General features: G+C 38.3%; 1 protein-coding gene across 2 annotated transcripts in view; it reads left to right on the top strand.

Annotated features, from left to right (window-relative positions):
* The window catches only part of TTC39B (tetratricopeptide repeat domain 39B), a 77,412-nt gene extending 67,385 nt beyond the window's left edge, over positions 1–10,027 (top strand). For both annotated transcript variants that reach the window (XM_084503213.1, XM_084503214.1), the window contains 3 exons: positions 3,447–3,564; positions 8,611–8,727; positions 9,826–10,027. In XM_084503213.1, coding sequence (XP_084359339.1) covers positions 3,447–3,564; positions 8,611–8,727; positions 9,826–9,922 — 332 coding nt within the window. In that variant the 3' untranslated portion in view covers positions 9,923–10,027. The remainder of the gene's footprint in view (positions 1–3,446; positions 3,565–8,610; positions 8,728–9,825) is intronic.
* The last annotated feature ends 9,614 nt before the right edge of the window (positions 10,028–19,641 follow it).

Here is a 19,641-nt window from a genome sequence, read left to right as displayed (position 1 = left end):
TTCTATTGAACCCAGATTTTAGTCATACTTATCAATAATTTAGAAACTTAGTTTACCCACATTATTAAAACATGTAATGAGTTTTGGAAGCACTAAATATAGTATTAATTTCCCCTGTTTACATCGATAAGAGCAATATTCATGACTGAGTATCAAAACTCATTCAGTTTGTTATTAGCAAATAAAAATGCCCATTAAACATTTTTGCTGAAGTATAGCTTTCCCCAAAACATAGTATTCCAGTAAGGCCAAAGCAGTTGGAAATTGAATTTTGAACTGCAGAATTACAAATATTCCCCTGAGCTCTGTGCTGCAGGCCTGGTACAGTATGAGGTGTTTTGTGCAAGGCAGGAAATAGAAGCAATGAAATGTACTTGCTAGTAAAGAAAATGAGAAGTAAGCACACAAAAAAACTGATAGTAATGGTAATCTTAAATGTTACAATTTTATTTTATTCCAAAGATACACAGGAAAAGAGAAGCATCTTTTAAGTAAATGACAAAATGGTGTGAAATATGCTACCATTGTCTCATCTGAAAACTACATATTTAGCTATAAAGCAAACATGACAACTGGATTGCAGTGGGAGGAGAGGTGCTCTGTTTTTTCTTTTTTTTTTTTGCTGCATTAAAACCAAGATGTAGCAAAAGGCAAGGCACCAAATAAATTATGCTGCCATGAATGCAAAGAATGCTGGCAGAAGCTGTAGGGAATCTAGAGATCTTTTATCCAGATGTTTGTGTTATGACTATCTAATCAGTTAGAACAGTGAAGTAAATTTACTGTCCTAGGCAGAGATGCTCAAGATATCAACATAAAAGGAGTAGAATAAAGCAATTGCAAGAGGACTGAAATAGAAATAGGTAGATGATTGGAGAAGGTATAGAAGATATTTATTACTAAAGGAATTGGTAAATTCCTTTCAAAAGAGAAAGTAGCTGAAAAATACTTTAGGATCTACACACCCACAAAGGCAGAGGAGAAACTGAATGGTCTGTTCAGTTGTGGTGTCTTTGTTACTTTAAAATTCTTGAAATCACTGGTGTGACTTATTCGTAAACAACTGGATGGTAGAGAATCATGGGTGAGGATCCCTTTTATGAATATACCTCAAGTGAATAGGTCATTCAGGATGAGGTTGCTTTCTGTCAGTGAGATACATTCCTGCATGGCAAAATGAGTTTATTTACACTATCCAGACAAACAAACCAAGAAGTCCAAAGGAATCAGATTGAGTATTCAGGGCTGCTTTTCTGAGTTGCTGAGATATGTCTCTATAGCATTTAGATGATGGTTTAATTTACTGTAAAAAGCATATGTTTTTATGTAGATAAAAATGACTGTCTGTATTATAGTATTATGAAAATATATAAATCTGAATTTCATTCTGCTTGGACTAAACTGTAGTATTTTGGCCTTAGATTGTGGTATGAAATATTTAATCAGCACTTGGAAATCTGTAGTTAACAGTGGCTAGAATAAGTAACTTATTAGTGTTTCAAAATAGTATTCCTTTTTAAAAACATTATGTTTTTCTCATGGAAACATGCAGATTACAGATACAATGTAATTCTGATACAAAGTTGTTTTTTGTGCTTTTTTTGTAATAACTACAATGAAATACAGTTTTGTTCTGTACTTTCTATCTGTGAGCCTGGTTAACTTTTAAAGATACGGAGTCAAACAAAATAAAGGCACTGATTATCAGAATTGCTGCTGAATGTACACCCAAAGCCAAAATGAGGCAAGGATACAGTATTTTTTTTTAAAGACAATTGTCAGTACTAGATAGCTTTAAAGGACTCCTAAGGTGTCATCACAAAAAAAAAAAAAAAAAAAAAAAAAAGTAGGTTAATTATACACAGAGGTCATGTAGGGATTGAGACTTCTCAGAGAGAGCTGTTGATGCTACATTTGGTTCATGTAAACAGGCACAGCAAGGAATCTGTCAGGGACTGAAAATGGTTGTAGAGAATACTGAAAATATTGATGACAGAAGGACACTTTAGAAATAATCTTTTCCTCAGGATTTCTGTGTATTGTATTTTTCCACAGTTGTGTCATTTCCAAAATATAAAAAAGATTTTTAATGTTAAGACAAAAATATTCCTATGGTTATCTTGTGTGTTTCATCAGCATGATAATATTTCCTCTGGTACAGGGTACTGCAGGAATATGTGTCTTACACATTTATTGCCAAGGATCTCTGTTTTAAGTTGGCCTGTTCATTTACTGTCATTGTTACAGTAATTTAGCTCACTGTCTTTTCTTCCTCTGGGACATGCCAGGGAGATACTATCAGTTATTTCTTTTATTGACATCAATGCTTATCTCCAGTAATTTTGGGGAATGAGACTTTTAGGAGATAACCACATAAATCTAGTACCTTATCTAGTAAAATGGGCTAGAGGAATGCAAAATACTCATCCCTTCTAGTTTTACCTGTCACTAAAAGCACAGTCTGTTAGTTGTTATCTGTAGAGAATTTCTGGGTTTAAACACAGACAGAAATATGCCTGAAAGTAGTGGGAAAGCACTTCATGGAGTCCTAAGATACTCTAGTCTTGCATCTTTCAGAACTGTTTATGTAGGATTTTTTGGCAGACTATTAAGAAAAAAAAAAGTGACCATAGAGATCTGGTAATTAGTTGTAAACAACATGATCTGAAGGGAGGTTGTTTTGCTTCCTGAATTGTTAATGTATGTGCAGCCATCTGTCTATCCATATGTGTTTTCTTTCCTTTCTTTTTCTTCCCTGCACCTAGCAAAGGATATAAACCGATGCTACAAAAAAGGACCACATTGGTTAAGGCTACATTTCTTAATTACTTTATAGAAGCCTTTTCATCACATATTTTCAGTCCTATTGAACATAAAACTTCCTTGAATTTTCCAAGTGAACATTCATAATTGTTGGAGATGATGCAAATACTAACAAAGATGGTTTCTTGAATTTCTGTTGTAGTATTATGTTTCCTCAGAGATATGTAGGAATGAATTGTAGGGTATTCTTGGGCTTTTCACATTACCGGTGCTGCTGGAGTTCTGCCAGTACTTTGGAACAGTGGAAGCTTTTAAGATGTAAAGGTTTCAGTCTCAATCCAGGTTTTCTGTTCTGTTTTAGATGTTAAATGTATAGAAGTCTTTAACTTGTGCCAGATTATGCCCACTTTGTACTGACTTCCTGATTTAGAAGACTGGGGAACAACTAGATGTTTAGATTTCTTCTTTTCCTCAGTCTCTATCCTTAAAGAGAAAGATACAGAAGCTATGAACATATCCTCTCTAGTAAGCAATGTTTAAAATTGTGCCTGTGGATTATGTGTTGAGATACAGAACTCTGAGAAGCAAACCTCAGAGTCTGAGTATATATTCACTACTGAAAAATGTTACCTTTTCATGATGATGTCTTCAAATTGGTTGATGTATTTTGCTTTTGCCTTTAGACCACAATGAATACTATACGGATGACATGTGCATGTTGCAGCTACTGAAGGGTCTCTGCCTTAAACACTTGGGAAGACTCATGCAAGCTGAACTGTGTTTCAATCAAGTAATTCAAAGGTAAGAATAATAGAAATAGACTTTTCACTTTTATTTTGTAGGTTTGAGTGAAACATGATATTCTTGCAGAAGCCTTCACATTAGAATTTTAAATAATTAAACTTTAACATCCTGCTAGGGAGCTGGAATTAAAATAGTTCTGAAAGTAGTTGGAGGACCACAAAACTTTACCATTGTTTTTCTATAGTAATTTGACATTATATAGCTTTTATATAAATAGGATGTGTTTTAGACCACACAAGTAAGACTGATGGATAATGCATTTATATATATACATTTGTAATTAGTATTTTTATATTTGCAGAACTATCAATAGAAGTGAAGGTAATTCATGTGGATTTATTGTTTGTTTCAGTATTTAGTGCTTCATGAGTTAACACTACATTTAGATGAGAAATTATTGAAGTTGTTGCTATTTTCAGTTGAAAATTTTAGTTTCTTGTGTTATGGACTTATTAAACATTTTAGATGTCAGGTCAATTTCTACTATAATATATATTTTTTTAACTTTAAGTCATATATTGATTGTGAACTTGGAATTTTTAAAGTAGTTAGCCTGAAAAAGTGTTATTTTACAATTTTCATACAATTTTTCTAATCAATAATGATCTAAAAAAAATATTTTCTTTCAAAGGAATATGTTATCTATGATTCTAGTACCTGTTGCAGCTTTCCTGCCAGCAGGCCTTGTCTTGCCATTTCTAAGATTACAGGAGAGTTTGGTCAAACACTTTGCAATAGGTGCTTTTGATGGTTACATGTTTTCTGAAAATCTCTCTCCAAAGGCAATTGACACTGTGGAGACTTCTAGGGTTGAGACACTTCAAAAACCGTCAGACAACAGTTCTTTAAAAAGATGTTTTGGATGGGGAGGAGGAGTTTTCTGGTAAATTAAAGATCTGAGTTTCAGTTAGCTTCAGTCTCAACATTTGTTGGGCTACTACGACACATTAAGACTGTTTGTCATATAAGCAGTCTCCCTGCTTTAAAGACATGCTTTCTATGCATCAAAACTTGCCTTGTTGGACAAAATACCTCTAGAAGTGTTGTTCTCAAAATGTTGACACTTGTTCATTGCAAACTTTTTTGTTCTGAAGAATTGTTTGATACTATTTTATCTAGATAAGAATTGAAGAGTTGATTGTAAAGGACATAGGAAAGGCCAAGGTACTCAATGCCTTATTCACATCATTCTGTGAATCTTCCTCTTCCTCTTGGTGGAGGAAGGTCAGGTTAGGAAACATTAAACAAGCCAGACACGCATGTGACCATCTCAGCTGAATATACCCAGTGGGATCTACTGGTACATATTCGTGAGTGATGAGGGAATTGGCCAATGTTCAAAGAATCACAGAATGGTTGAGGTTAAAAGGGACCTACAAACATAATCTAGTCCAACCCCCCTGCTCAAGCAGGGTATATGTTATTCAAAGATACATATTATTTATGGCAACTGGGGGAGGTTCCTGAGGACCATAAGAAAGCAAAGGTCAACCCTATATTCAAGAAGGCAAAGGCGGAAGCTTGGGGTAACTACAGACTAGTCAGTTTCACATCAGGCCCTGGAAAGCTGGAGAAGAAAATTCTGGAAACCATTTCAAATGCATGAAGGTGATCAGGAGTGGTCAGCATAGGTTTATGAATCATGCTTAACCATTCTTATAGTCTTCTACAGTGTGATTACTGGCTCAGTAGATAAAGGGAAAGCAGTGCATGGTTATCTCCAGTTTAGAAAGGCTTTCAACAGTCTACCATAATAGCATCGTAGAGAAGCTGTTGAAGTCTGGATTAGACAAGGGAGCAGCAAGATGGATTGAAAACTGGCTGAACTGCAACGAGGGGTGGATTAAAAACAGGCTGCAAACAGCAGCATGAAGTCAGCTGGAGATGAGTCACCATTAGAATATTGCAGGGTTCAACACTGGAGCCAGCACTGTTTAACATATTCCTTAAGGACCTGGATGATGGGACAGAGTGCACCCTCTGCAAATATGTAGATGATACAAAAGTATGCTGCCATTTTGAGCAACCTGGATAGGTGTACTGGGTCTGACTGGGATGTAGTTTCCTTTTCCCACAGCAGCCTATGTAGTGTTGTGCTTTGTGCTTACAGCTAGAACAGTGTTGATGCCGCACCAATGTTTTTATTGTTACTTAGCAGTGCTCCACAACATTAAGACTGGCTCTCCATTGCTGGCCCTACCAAAAGGCATTAGGCTGTAGGTGTTGGGAGGACATCACTGGGACAGCTGACCTAAAATGACCAAAGGGATGTTCCATAGTGTATGGCATCATGCCTAGCAGTAAAAGCAGAGAAAACAGAAGGTGGGGCTCTTGTTGTGAAAACATTTGTGGCCTGAGCAACCACTACATTTACTGTTTCATTTACTGTTTCCTAAGGGACAGCAGAACAGTGCTAGCTGAAGGAAATTAGAAAATAACTGTTTTCTCCCTTTGCTTTTGCCCTGCATTTTTTTTTTTTTTTTTTTTTTTTCTTTTTCCCTTCCTTCCATTAAACTGCTCCTTATCTCAACTCATAAGCCTTTTTTTCATCATATTTTCTCCCCATTCTTTTGTGGAGGTGGAGTGAGAGAGCGATATAGCCAGCTTGGCTGTCTACCAATGTGAAAACACAATGACAGGCTAGACAAATGGGCTGACAGCAACCTCATGAAGTTCAGCAAAGGGAAGTGACAAGCTCTGCCCCTGGTGAGGAATAACTCTATGACAGAGCTCAGGCTGGGGGCAGCATGACTGGAAAGCAGATTGTCAGAAAAAGCCCTAGGGATCCTGCACATCATGGTCAACCCCAAGTTGACAGTGAGCCAGCAATGTGCCTTATCAATGGGTTGAATTAGGAGGAGTGTCATCAGCAGGTGATCCCTCCTTCCTGCTTAGTGCTGGTGAGGCCACATCTAGATTACTGAGTCCAGTTCAGGGCTTCCCAGTACAAGAGAGACATGATCATACCAGACCAAGTCCAGCAAAGGACTACAAACACAGTTAAGAGATGGGAGTGTCTGTCATATGAGAAGAGGCTGAAAGAGCTGAGACTGTTCAACCTGGAGAAGAGAAGGTGCAGAGCAGGGGCTTGGAAGGGTCATCTGTATGAATCACATAATCATAGAATATCCTAAATTGGAAAGGACCTGCAAGGATCATTGAGTCCAATTCCTACCTCCACCCAGGACCACCCAAAAATCAGACCATGTGTCTAAGAGCATTGTCCAAACAGTTCTTGAACTCAGGCAGCTTGGTGCTGAGTCCACCGCCCTGGGGAGCCTGTGTACTAGGTCTGGCTGGGATGTTAACTTTCCCTGCCCATACAGTGCTGTGCTCTGCACTTGTAGCTAGAACAGCAGTGTTATCACACCAGTGTTGTGTCCACTGCTGAGCAGTGCTGGCACAGCATCAGGCCTCTCTTTAACTCTCCTAGCAGGTGGGCAAAAAAGAGAGAAGAGAAACATCACCAGGGCAGCTGACCTAAACCAACCAAAGGGATATTCCGTACCATGTGGTGTCACACTCAGCAATAAAAGGTGGAAACAGGAAGAAGAGGGGAGGGGTGGGCTCTCATTGTGAAAACCTCGGTCCTTCTCCCGAACACAGGCTACGTGTGTTGAGGCCCTGCTTCAAGGACGTGGTCAATCATCGCTCATTTGTGGGAAATAGAGAGTAATTTCTTTCCTCTGCACTTCCACATTTTTTTTTTTTTTTTTTTTTGTTTTCTTTTTTATTTCCCTTTTTTTCCCTTTCCCCCTCCCTTTTCCCCTTTCCCCCTTTATTTCCTTTAGTTAAATTGTTTAAATAATAATCTTTCCTTAATAATTATTTTTTTCCCTTTGATTAAATTATCCTTATCTCAACCTGTGAGTTGTTCTTTACTTTACTTTTTCCTCTCCTCATCTAAGGAGGAGGAGTGAGAGAGCAGTTGTGGAGTTTAGCTGCATAGCACGTTAAAACCACTACAGCCTGTCCCAGTGCCCGACCCACCTCTGGGTGCAGACCCTTTCCCTAACCCCCAGCCTGACCCTCCCCTGTCCCAGCTCCATGCCGTTCCCTCGGGTCCTGTCGCTGTCCCCAGAGGGCAGAGCTCAGCGCCTGCCCCTCCCCTCCCCTCCTGAGGGAGCTGCAGGCCGCCATGAGGCCCCCCCTCAGCCTGCTCTGCTCGGGGCTGAGCAAACCAAGGGACCTCAGCTAGGCCTCATGCATCTTGCCCAGTAGACCATAAATTAATTAATTATCAATACCTGAAGGGAATGTGTTTTTATTTATTTATTTTATTTGTTAAAAAAAAGAAAAAGGAACCAAACTTTTCCCAGTGGTACAGTGGCAGGAAGAGGTGTAATAGGTGTGAACTGAAACACAGGAAATACTGTTTAAACATAAGAAGAAACTTCCTTTATTGTGAAGTTGGTCAATCACTGACCCAACTTGATTAGACAATGGAGATATTTAGAACCTAACTGGACACAGTCCTGAGCAGATTTCTGTTGTTGACCCTGCTTTGAGGACAGTATTGGACTAGATGATCTCCAGAGGTGCCTTCCAGTCACCGTGATTCTAAGTATTTCTTCTATTGAAGAAAAACTGAATTTCTGTATTTCTTTGCCTGATTCTGTTCAGGCAAGCTTAGGAATGAAGATCTCAATTTTGTTTGCAGGGACAAAGCATTTGTATTACACTGCAAGACTTAACGATGTTTTTAATCTTGTGTCAGCTTTTTGTTCCTTTTTTTTTTTTGAACTGTAAGTTACATAATAGGGCTCCTGTCCTGAGAATATGTTCATGGTAGCTTGGGTAACACAACACAGTACAAATAATAACTGGGAATGAATAAATCTTTGCTTGCATAACATCACATTGGTAGTATTTTATGCCCATGACTTACAAGTTTAATTGATATGCACAGTGTCAACTGGTAAAGAAGTTCCAGAGTGTTTTCTATGATCATGTGCTTCTACAGGTAGTGATTGCATTTAAAAGTTAAATGTTCACTTGAGAAAATGTTGTAATTAACCATTCTTTATTTTTATGATTTCCTAGTGAGAAACAAATAAAATATGATAGCTATTTGGTGCCATTCACCATGTACGAACTGGGTCTTCTGTACAAACAACAGGGTGAGAGAGAAAAAGCAGTAAGATACATAGAAACTGCAAAGTAAGTGGATTTTTGTTGTTGTTGTTGTTTCAACAATTAAGAATAACTGGGTAAGTTTAGCAATGAGGACTTTTTTTTTCCCTGCCAGCCCCTTGTCAAAATAAAATTAATTATAAATCTTTATTCTTGAGTTAAAAAAAAAAAAGTTCAGTTTTACAGTCTATGGTACTACTTCAGGCATGGAGGAATAGACAATATCAAACAACAGAGACTATGAAAGGAAAATATTTTGTTTTATATTAGTGTTTGGAAATGCTGAGGCTCTTTGTATGACAGGAAAAGGCTGGGCTCCTTTGCAGGTGTGGGATGGAGCTGGAGAATCCAGAGAATGGATTAATAGCACCTGTGTGTCAGAGAGCAGCTGTGGGGCTTATATATGCTGCAATAAAAATGTTGATAAGAATAGGTTAAAAGCTAGTATAGTTCTGACCACCTCCCATTTTCCTTTTACATCCTGTTGCAGAAGAGTGGTAGAGAGCAAATTTTACTGTACTGCAGCAAGTACATTGTAGAAGGAGATGTAATTTGACCCTTGTTATGTATACAGAAATATACCAGTCATGCAATAGAGAAATATACCAATCATGCAGTAATGTTCTAAATATAGATTAGAAAGAACAGCCTCCTAAAATGCTTTTTAGAAACATAGTAGCTTTTTGCTTTTTTTGTTTGTTTGTTTGTCTCACATGCTTTAGTTTCTTTGTTGTTTTATTACACCAGCTGAGTTCTGTTCTGAAGTTGAGATTATATTTGGAGCTAACATTCTTTTCAATAGTTTTTTAGTTTGTCTTTTCACAGCAAACTTCTGAAAGGATTGTTGAAGGATCAAAATAAGTGAAAGAGACATTAAGACATGGTTGTAGTTTAGCAGGATATGTAACTGTTATTACTGGTATAGATCTCTGCTCTGTTGATGGAGAAGACTTTAAATGGCATCAGAACACTTTAATTCATCTCTGTATCAACTTCTCTTTTCTGTGGAATGAGTAAAGACTGTTAACTCTGGTACTTCAGTGAATGTGTGAAATAGAAATAGCCCAGGTCAAAAATGTTTTTCTTAGAGCTTTCTAGCTGATAAAGTAACTTTATTGTTCGCAGAAACAACTACAAAGAATACTCCATGGAGTCCAGGTTGCACTTCAGGATTCATGCAGCACTTGACAGCTTGAAAGTGTCGCCTGCTTCAACACCTTGAATGAGGAGGGATGCTTTTCATGCACACAATGCATACAATAGTCTACACAATGTTTTTGCAATCTTTTTTAAATCTTTGAAAAGAAACAATAATGATTATTTTCTGTCATCTCTGATTTGATGTATGTCATTCCTTTTGACTGTTCTTTTTCTGTATGGCTCATATACTATATCTACTTGATACTTTAAATAATACATTATATTTTGTTTGATAAAAATAATTTAATATTTGACTTGATGGGGGATATTTAAAAAACAGTTGATGGTGCAATAAAGTTTAATTCAAACACTTTATTTTTTATATGAAATCAGATGCTGGCTATGCAGTGGAACTTGTGATAATTTCAGCCTTTTGTGAAGGTTTGATTTTCTGCAGTACACTTGAGACCTTTTTGCCTCTGGAACAACAATGCAATGGCAGTGGATAACCTTCACCCATATTTGGCATACCATATTCTGAAATTTGTGTTCCAGAGGAAAAAAAAATCATCATCTTTGACTTAATTTCATTTTGGGAACAAAATGAATTTGTCTGAAGTGCAATATTTTTATTGTATCTTTCAAGGTAATGTTAAGCAGGGCTACAGGTGTAAAATCTCTGCAGCTCTATTTCACTTGAAATAAGAGGTCACAGGGGACATGTCTCAGTAACAGAGAAGCAGGGTTCTAGGGACATTACAAGGTCATCTATTCTACATGTATGTTACTGCCCTAAGGCAGAATCAAGCCTTATGCTATTCCTCACAGGTACTTGTTTAAATTGTTTAATAACCAAAAAGCAAACAGACTAAAACAACCAAAACAAAACAAAACAAAACAAAACAAAAGCTTCCATTGAGAGGGGTTTTGTAACTTACACAAGCAGTGTTTCCCAGTGCTTTTATTATTTCTACTTGGATTTTTTTTTCTGGTAGTTACCCCAAATAATTATTGGCACAACTGAAACCTACTTCCTATCTTCCCTGTCATGGATGTGGGGAATGGCTTGTTCTTTTCCTTTTTTAAAGCAGTCTTTTAATTTGAAGACTGTCTCATGTTAGTCATCTTGGTTCTTGGCGTCCAACCAAAACAAATTAAAACTTGCAGAATTTAATTATTTTCCTGATCTATAGGAGTAACTGATATTGATGCAAATTGTGTATCAAAACTGAATCCACTCTTAAACTTAAAAAATGTGTTAAAATATACTAAATGAGTTTAAAAAATGTGCATATTCTAACCATAGCTTTCTACCAAAAAGTATGTAGGAAAATACATATATTTATACATTTCTATATGTTTTGTTTTCCCTTTAATATGTGGACAGCACTATCAGATTTAGTTTCCCAATTCATTATTAATACTTCTGCAGGTTTTGCTAGTGATTTATTCATAACTAAGAATATGTTTGATATACCAAACACTTGGGAAGGTTTCCAGAGGTAGTTGATGCTCCATGCCTCTCAGTGTTCAAGAGGCATTTGGACAGTGCCCTTAAAAGTATGCTTCAACTTTTGGTTAGCCCTGAAGAGGTCAGGCCGTTGGACTTGGTCTTTGTGTACATCCCTTCCAACCAAACCGGTTCTGTTCTATTCTATTCTATTCTATTCTATTCTATTCTATTCTATTCTATTCTATTCTATTCTATTCTATTCTATTCTATTCTATTCTATTCTATTCTATTCTATTCTATTCTATTCTATTCTATTCTATTCTATTCTATTCTATTCTATTCTATTCTATTCTATTCTATTCTATTCTACTGTTCAGTCACAAGTGTTTTGCAAAACCTGCCAATCTCCATACTTTAATAAATCTATTATATTTGCTTCCCATGGTAAATTCATAGTAATTACACTCCTGTATGTGGTTCTCTGTCCTCAACTGCCACCCCAGAGAAAATGGAACAAAAGAAATAGGTGAAAAGCCTATCTTCAGTAAATGAGTGACAGTAAAATTTCTAATTAATCAGTCAATCTAATGTAAATGCTATAGATGACTAAGAACACAGCCTTCTTTTATGTCTTTTATGACTTTATAAATGAGTGATTTAGTTGCATATAAATGCAGGTAAAGTAAGAGTTTTATTTTTTTCAAAAAAAAACATCACCGAAGACTAACATATGCCACCACCTGACTTCTCCGACTCCTAGCCCTTTTATGCATACCTGATCATAAATGACAGGCAGCAAAAATAAATTTCTGTATGTTATATTTTCAGACAATGTTTTATTGGCCTATTTGTATATTTATGTGTTCAATTTAGGATTATTTGTGATTCAGTCTGATTATTGGATTACAAAAATCAAATGGGACCACTTCATTTTCTTCTGAAAGGTGGTGAAAACAGTAGCTGGTGGAACTTCTATAGTTTGTGTTTCATATAATAATTCACTCCACTAAAGGATTAGATCAGGGACTACTGACTCAGGATGGAGCATGAAATAGTCTCTGATATCTTGTCATTGTGTAGTGTCTAATATTTATTATTTTATGGGTGATTCAGAATAGCAATCAAAATTAGCAAAAAATAAAAAATGAGCTTTCTTAGAAACTGACTTTTTGAAAGTCTAGTAAAAAAATGTAGCGCTATACTTTTTTCACTGCTAATAGTACTGACTACAAAGGTAAAAAAGAATTTTGTTTTCATCAGCTCAACCTTCCAAAGTCAATATCACACCCTGTGTATGTTAGTTTTCTTTGTCTCTTTCAGGATTTGCCTTTTTGCACTCATGCAGAGAACAGGCATATCCACAAAAACCTGCAATATACTCTGGAGTGCTTTGATGCCCTGAGGTCCCCAGCCTAAGTTCTATTTACACTTTATGTCCCTTTCTTTGCTGCTATTCCAAACTTGTTTGTTAGAATCTTGAGCAATCAGATTTTCGTAGCTTTTTTCTGGGTATTTTTTTAAAAGCTAATGGTAGGAATATAAATGTGTGAGACTGACTTGTAACCTTTCATATAAGGTAGGTCTCAATAGATCTGTAAGAGATGCTTTGTCTTCCAAACACTGTGCATAGCTATGGTCTGCTCCTACTTAGTGCATCATTGATGCAATAATATTTAGTACATTGTGTCTGAGTTAGGGTAAGTGATTTGTGGATAGAGTTTCAATGGAAAGTCTTACGTTATTATTTTTTTGATATCTGCTGCATACGGTACCAGGCCTTAAATAAAACTATGATTTAGTTTTACTGTGCTTCAGAATCTTCACCTCACTTGCTCATGTTGTGTGGTAATTTTGCATAATGTGGTGAAACCTTGAAACTGAACAAGGTTGAGCATTTACGTGAGACACTGTAACATCTATTGATAATAGTAGGAATTATATTCAAGAACAAAGCTAAGGCCTTAGTTTAAGCAAGCAGGTCTGAACTTGCATAGTAATGTTATGACAAAGGTCATTCTGGTCTTACTGGTGATAGACGGGTATATATTTTTTAAGGTGAGGAATAATAAAGCAGCTTGGCTATAAGACAAAGCTTCTCTTCAGTTAAGAATTGCCTACTTGGAAAATACTACAAAAATAACTTTGTCTGTGCATATCAGTCAAATGCTTAATCTATTGGGGAAAGATTATTATGTTATGATCTTTAAATACTAGTTCACCACTTTAACAAAAAATAAAAGAAAATACACATTAAAAGAAAGCTGATTAAAGGTTGTGTTTCATATCTGTTCTAAAAGGTTGTGTTTCATATCTGTTCTAAAACACATATGTAGCAGCTGTATTGAGCAAGAAAAATTTACAATAATTGGATCCTGCTATGTTTCCAAAATACCTTGACAACTAATGTATTAAAGAAGCCATTTCTTCTAACAAGTCCAGCTTAACTTTGCAATTATTTTATTACTAATCTTTGTGTTTAATGTCCTTTGTTTCTGTATGTTCTTATATTGCATAGTTCAACAAAGAATGTTTATATTTGCACTGGTGGTGCAGTTTATTTCCTTCTAAACTGTTGAGATTTGCACATGTTCATGTTTGTTACTTCAGTAAGGACAAGGTTAAAATAACGGCTGATGAGCGATGAAGTGTTTTTGGTATTAAGAGCATGTAGAGATGTTCAGTTTGATGAACAGATTCTTTCTTCAGAGGAACAAATCACGTTTTATGCTTTTGCTACTGAATGCAACATTTTGCACAGTATTCTTATTGTACGTAACTTTCAGCTGAGATTTGTTGACACAATATCAACAAAAAAAGCATATACTTAAGTTTAAATATGCTATGATAGGCATATATCTCTAATACCTATCTTCTGATTTATCGAAGTGTAGTAGAAAATAAATAGTCTTTTGAAATATATGTAGTAAATGTACAATAGAAAGCTACTTTAACTAGTCTTGACTTCTCACCAGATAATACCATTAAATTACAGGAGTGATTAATAATTAATTAATTCTTTTACCAACTATGTCATTAAATTCAGTGAGAATGACACATAATATACCCACAGGAGCTTTTTAAAATCCCAGCATGAAAAATGGGGAGAATATAATATAAATAAATAAATAAATATTATATTTTATATATAGGTGCAGGACTTGATTTTTGTAACATTCAGAAAAGTAAATGTTCAAAAACTTTTCTTTTCATTTGGTACATTTAAATACTTCCACAGTTGTGTGTCATTTTAACTGATGCTTCTAACCAGTTAGGCCAACATTTTTATCATAGTTTGAATGATAAGAGTGGAGGTTATGGTTATCATAAGAACAGAGATAGTGGATGACTTACCTCAAAGAAAGGCAAAGAATGGAGATGTTCCTGCATATCTGTCGTTGTCTGAAAGGCACTAATCTACCCTCAATTTTTACATATACCATGGTACAGAATAAAGCCTTCATGGATAGATCAGAATGCTTGCAACACATTGAGTAAAGATAGCTTACTGAGTAGAACAGGGAATAGAAGACACACTGAAGACTTGAGCACAAAGATAGGAACTACATTGGCATTTATGCAAACGTTTTGCAGAAGCTATGTTACATTTTTACAGTCACCTGACAAATTCAATACTTTTACTTCCAGTATTCCAACTAGGAGAATGTCTGTGGTGCTGGGTCCATAGCTCAGTTTGTTTTTTTTTTCGTATTTTTTTCTTTTTAGTCCCTGGTCTCATCATTTACTTTTTATTTTATTTGAAGGACAGCTTCAGAAAGAAATTTAAGCATTGCAACTCTGAGCTTTGCATTTTGTAGAAGAGTAGCCTCTGGGAAAAAAATCAGATCCTATGGTTAGCATAGTAAATTCAGGGTTTAATTAATGCAAGATTAAATGCTATGATTTCAGTAGGTAGTTCCACTGTACAGAGAGGCATGTGCCAGCTAGTAATCACAGTTAGGAATACCCTTCCAGATTTTGTCACTCATTTCAAGAGAACTTCTTCAAATGCGTTAGCAGGAAGAGGTGCCTGCTTTTTGTGCTGTGCCTTTGTACCATAAATACAGTAGTTGGAGCACTGAAGCTGTGTAGGCCACTTTCAATACCTACCTCATCTGAAGCTGTAGGTACTTAGTACTGATGACATGCCACTGTGTGGAACAACTGGTAAGGTTATCCTTAACAGCAAGGAAATCCCAGTTGAGATGTTAATATCCTTCTATACTTGAGCATAGAAATGTGGATCTCAAAGCTTAATTTTCTTATTGTAAAATGAGTGTAAGAGTATCTTAATATACTTTTTTTGGACATGCTTAAATGATCTGCTCTTGCTTCAGTATCTAAAATCAGGGTGGAGGGATATGTAAAAATAGGTTAATACTGCTTATATAGCTTGTGTGGTTGAGGCTTAGCTTGTTTCAGAGCATTAGGGGATCTTCAGAATTAAATGATGTAGAAAAGAGAGCAGTATGAATTTAAGTTATTATTATTACTTTTTAAATACTCTTTTTCTCAATGGAACAGATATTTTATCCAAGCAAAACACAAAAATAAGCTAAATAAGCTAAAATATGTCTAAATATGCTCAGGTATGGGTATAAAAGCACAAAAATTCCATCAAAAACAAACAACAAACCCAATCCCATGGAAAATGCTCCTACTGTATTTCACATGAATTTTGCTAGAGTACCCATATTCTATTTCATTTATTCCAGTCAATACAAATACTATGGATAATGCTTGAGTTTATTCAATAGTGAATCTTTGAATAGTAGCTAGGTTAAATCAGTTTTTTTGTTAGCTGAAAGAAAAGAGAGGACTGAATGTGAAATTGTAGAATCATACACTGTTCCAAGTTTGAAGGAATCCACAAGGATCATTGAGTCAACTGGCTCCGCACAGGGCCATCCAGCAATCAGACCATATATCTGAGAGCATAGTCCAAATGCTTCTTGAACATCATCAGGCTTGGTGCCATGACCACTGCCCTGGGGAGCCTGTCCCAGTGCCCAACCTCCCTCTCAGTGAAGAACCCTTTCCTAATCTGTAGTGAGGCGCTTACAGTCTCTGTAGAAGATGAACAGTCCAACAGGATGCTACCTAACACATAGTATACTCTGGAGTCTAATGACAATTTGTGACAATTCACTGTCTGAAACTGGTAGTGGAGCCATCCAAGGAAAATCTTTGCCCACCATTAGTATCTATGCTCTGTGCTTTCCTGGAATAATACAAAGCCAAGATGGCTGCTCATGCTTGCTGGCTGTAGCAGTTGCCCCCATTCAGGTATGAATGAGAGCAAGTCAGTAAGGGATAGCTGACAGAGAAAATGCAGGGGAAACTGGGGAGTGGGACAGCAGTAGGGATATATTCAATAGGGATTTCCATAGCACCCCAACCATTAAACAAGGGAACGTGAGACTGTGGAACCAAACAGTAAGGTGAGGGAATAAAGCAGATGCAATTGTGGTAGAAAGGTGTTATGTAAGAAAAATTATGGAGTTTAGTTATCAGTTGCTGGGTAACAGTAGATAATATCATCCAGAGGTAACACTGGAAGAAAATATTTTTTTCCTGCTTAAGAAGTGATGGGGACAGACATCCCATCAAACCATATCAGGCACAAGTAACTATGCTACTGAAGGGACTATGGAGAATGAATTCTGCTCCTCCAAGGAATGTATTCAAAGAAACAATGTACAACTGGCAAACCAAATTCAACCTTAAGTAGTTACTTCGAAGTCCTTAAATCCTTCTGGCTCCTGAAATCTAGACAGTGGCAGATTTCATGTAGTTTAATCATCACCTGTTGATGATTAAGGGCAGAGGGTATTTGAGTTCCAGTATGAAGACTTTATCTCTGTCATCAGTGCAGCCTTTGCCTGTCTGAAAGTCTTGCAGAACTGTGGCTAAGGACAGATTCTTAGGGTGCCAGATGTCTAAAACACATACTAAATATTGGAAAAAACATGGCAATACCGGATGTTCTCTGGATACTCAGTACCCTGAGCTGGTGGAAGGGGATGGGGAGCAGGATGTAGCCCTCACTATCCACAAAGAAATGGTTGGCGACCTGCTACGGCACTTGGATGTGCACAAGTCGATGGGGCCGGATGGGATCCACCCAAGGGTACTGAGGGAACTGGCAGAGGAGCTGGCTAAGCCACTATCCATCATTTATCAGCAGTCCTGGCTATCGGGGGAGGTCCCAGTTGACTGGCGGCTAGCAAACGTGACGCCCATCTACAACAAGGGCCGGAGGGCAGACCCGGGAAACTACAGGCCTGTCAGTTTGACCTCAGTGCCAGGGAAGCTCATGGAGCAGATCCTCCTGAGAGTCATCACGAGGCACTTGCAGGGGAAGCAGGCGATCAGGCCCAGTCAGCATGGGTTTATGAAAGGCAGGTCATGCCTGACGAACCAGATCTCCTTCTATGACAAAGTGACGCGCTGGGTGGACAAGGGAAAGGCTGTGGATGTGGTCTACCTTGACTTCAGCAAGGCTTTTGACACCGTCTCCCACAGCATTCTCCTCAAGAAACTGGCTGCTCTTGGCTTGGACTGGCGCACGCTTCGTTGGGTTAGAAACTGGCTGGATAGCCGGGCCCAAAGAGTCGTGGTGAATGGAGCCAAGTCCAGTTGGAGGCCAGTCACTAGTGGCGTCCCCCAGGGCTCGGTGCTGGGGCCGGTCCTCTTTAATATCTTCATCGATGATCTGGACGAGGGCATCGAGTGCACCCTCAGTAAGTTCGCAGATGACACCAAGTTAGGTGTGTCGATCTGCTTGAGGGTAGGAAAGCTCTGCAGGAGGATCTGGATAGGCTGCACCGATGGGCTGAGGTCAACTGCATGAAGTTCAACAAGGCCAAGTGCCGGGTCCTGCACCTGGGGCGCAATAACCCCAAGCAGAGCTCCAGGCTGGGAGAGGAATGGTTGGAGAGCTGCCAGGCAGAGAAGGACCTGGGAGTGATGGTGGATAGTCGGCTGAATATGAGCCAGCAGTGTGCTCAGGTGGCCAAGAAGGCCAACGGCATCCTGGCTTGTATCAGGAACAGTGTGACCAGCAGGGCTAGGGAGGTGATCGTCCCCCTGTACTCAGCTCTGGTGAGGCCGCACCTCGAGTACTGTGTTCAGTTTTGGGCCCCTCGCTACAAGAAGGACATGGAGGTGCTTGAGCGGGTGCAGAGAAGGGCGACGAAGCTGGTGAGGGGCCTGGAGAACAAGTCCTACGAGGAGCGGCTGAGGGAGCTGGGCTTGTTCAGCCTGGAGAAGAGGAGGCTCAGGGGCGACCTTATCGCTCTCTATGGGTACCTCAAGGGAGGCTGTAGTGAGGTGGGGGTTGGTCTGTTCTCCCACGTGCCTGGTGACAGGACGAGGGGGAATGGGCTTAAGTTGAGTCAGGGGAGTTTTAGGTTGGATGTTAGGAAGAACTTCTTCACTGAAAGGGTTGTGAGGCACTGGAACAGGCTGCCCAGGGAAGTGGTGGAGTCAGCATCCCTGGAAGTCTTCAAAAGACGTTTAGATGTAGAGCTTAGGGAAATGGTTTAGTGGGGACTGTTAGCGTTAGGTCAGAGGTTGGACTCGATGATCTTGAGGTCTCTTCCAACCTAGAAAAATTCTGTGATTCTGTGATCTGTAGCCAGGGTCAAGTGTACACTTTTCCCAGAAAAAACAGCTTTCCCGAAAGCAGTGTTTGTAAAACAGTGCTTATGCAGACTTATGACAACTGTCTCCATTATTGTGCAGTTTATTCACAGAATCACATAATCACAGAACTATAGGAGTTGGAAGGGACCTCAAAAGATCATTGGGTCCAACCCCCCTGCCAAAGCAGGTTCCTCAGAGAAGGCTGCCCAGGTAGGCGTCCAGACAGGCCTTGAATATCTCCAGAGAAAGAGACTACACAACTTCCCTGGGCAGCCTGTTCCAGTGCTCCGTCACCCTCACCGTGGAGAAGTTCTTTCGCATGTCAGTGTGGAACTTCCTGTGCTCTAACTTGCAGCCTTTGCCCCTTGTCCTTTCCCCACAAACCACTGAGAAGAGGTTGGCTACATCCTTCTGTCCCCCACCCCTCAGATATTTATATACATTGAGGAGATCCCCTCTCAGTCTTCTCTTCTCCAGGCTGAACAGACCCAGGTCTCTCAGACTTTCTTCATAGGGAAGATGCTCCAGGCCCCGGATCATCTTTGTGGCCCTCAAAAATAAATACAGGTATTAAAAAACAAACAAACAAAACACTCATCATAGTGAATTAATAATAGCAACAATCTGAGTGGAGGACAGAGCCTAAAATTATAGTAGAAAAAGCCAGAAATGAGCTGATGTTAGAGTACAACTATTTTTCAGAA

The sequence above is a fragment of the Aythya ferina genome (genome assembly GCF_964211825.1).
Source record: "Aythya ferina genome assembly, chromosome: Z".
Classification (NCBI taxonomy): Eukaryota; Metazoa; Chordata; class Aves; order Anseriformes; family Anatidae; genus Aythya; species Aythya ferina.
This window is presented reverse-complemented; position numbering and strand designations above follow the sequence as displayed.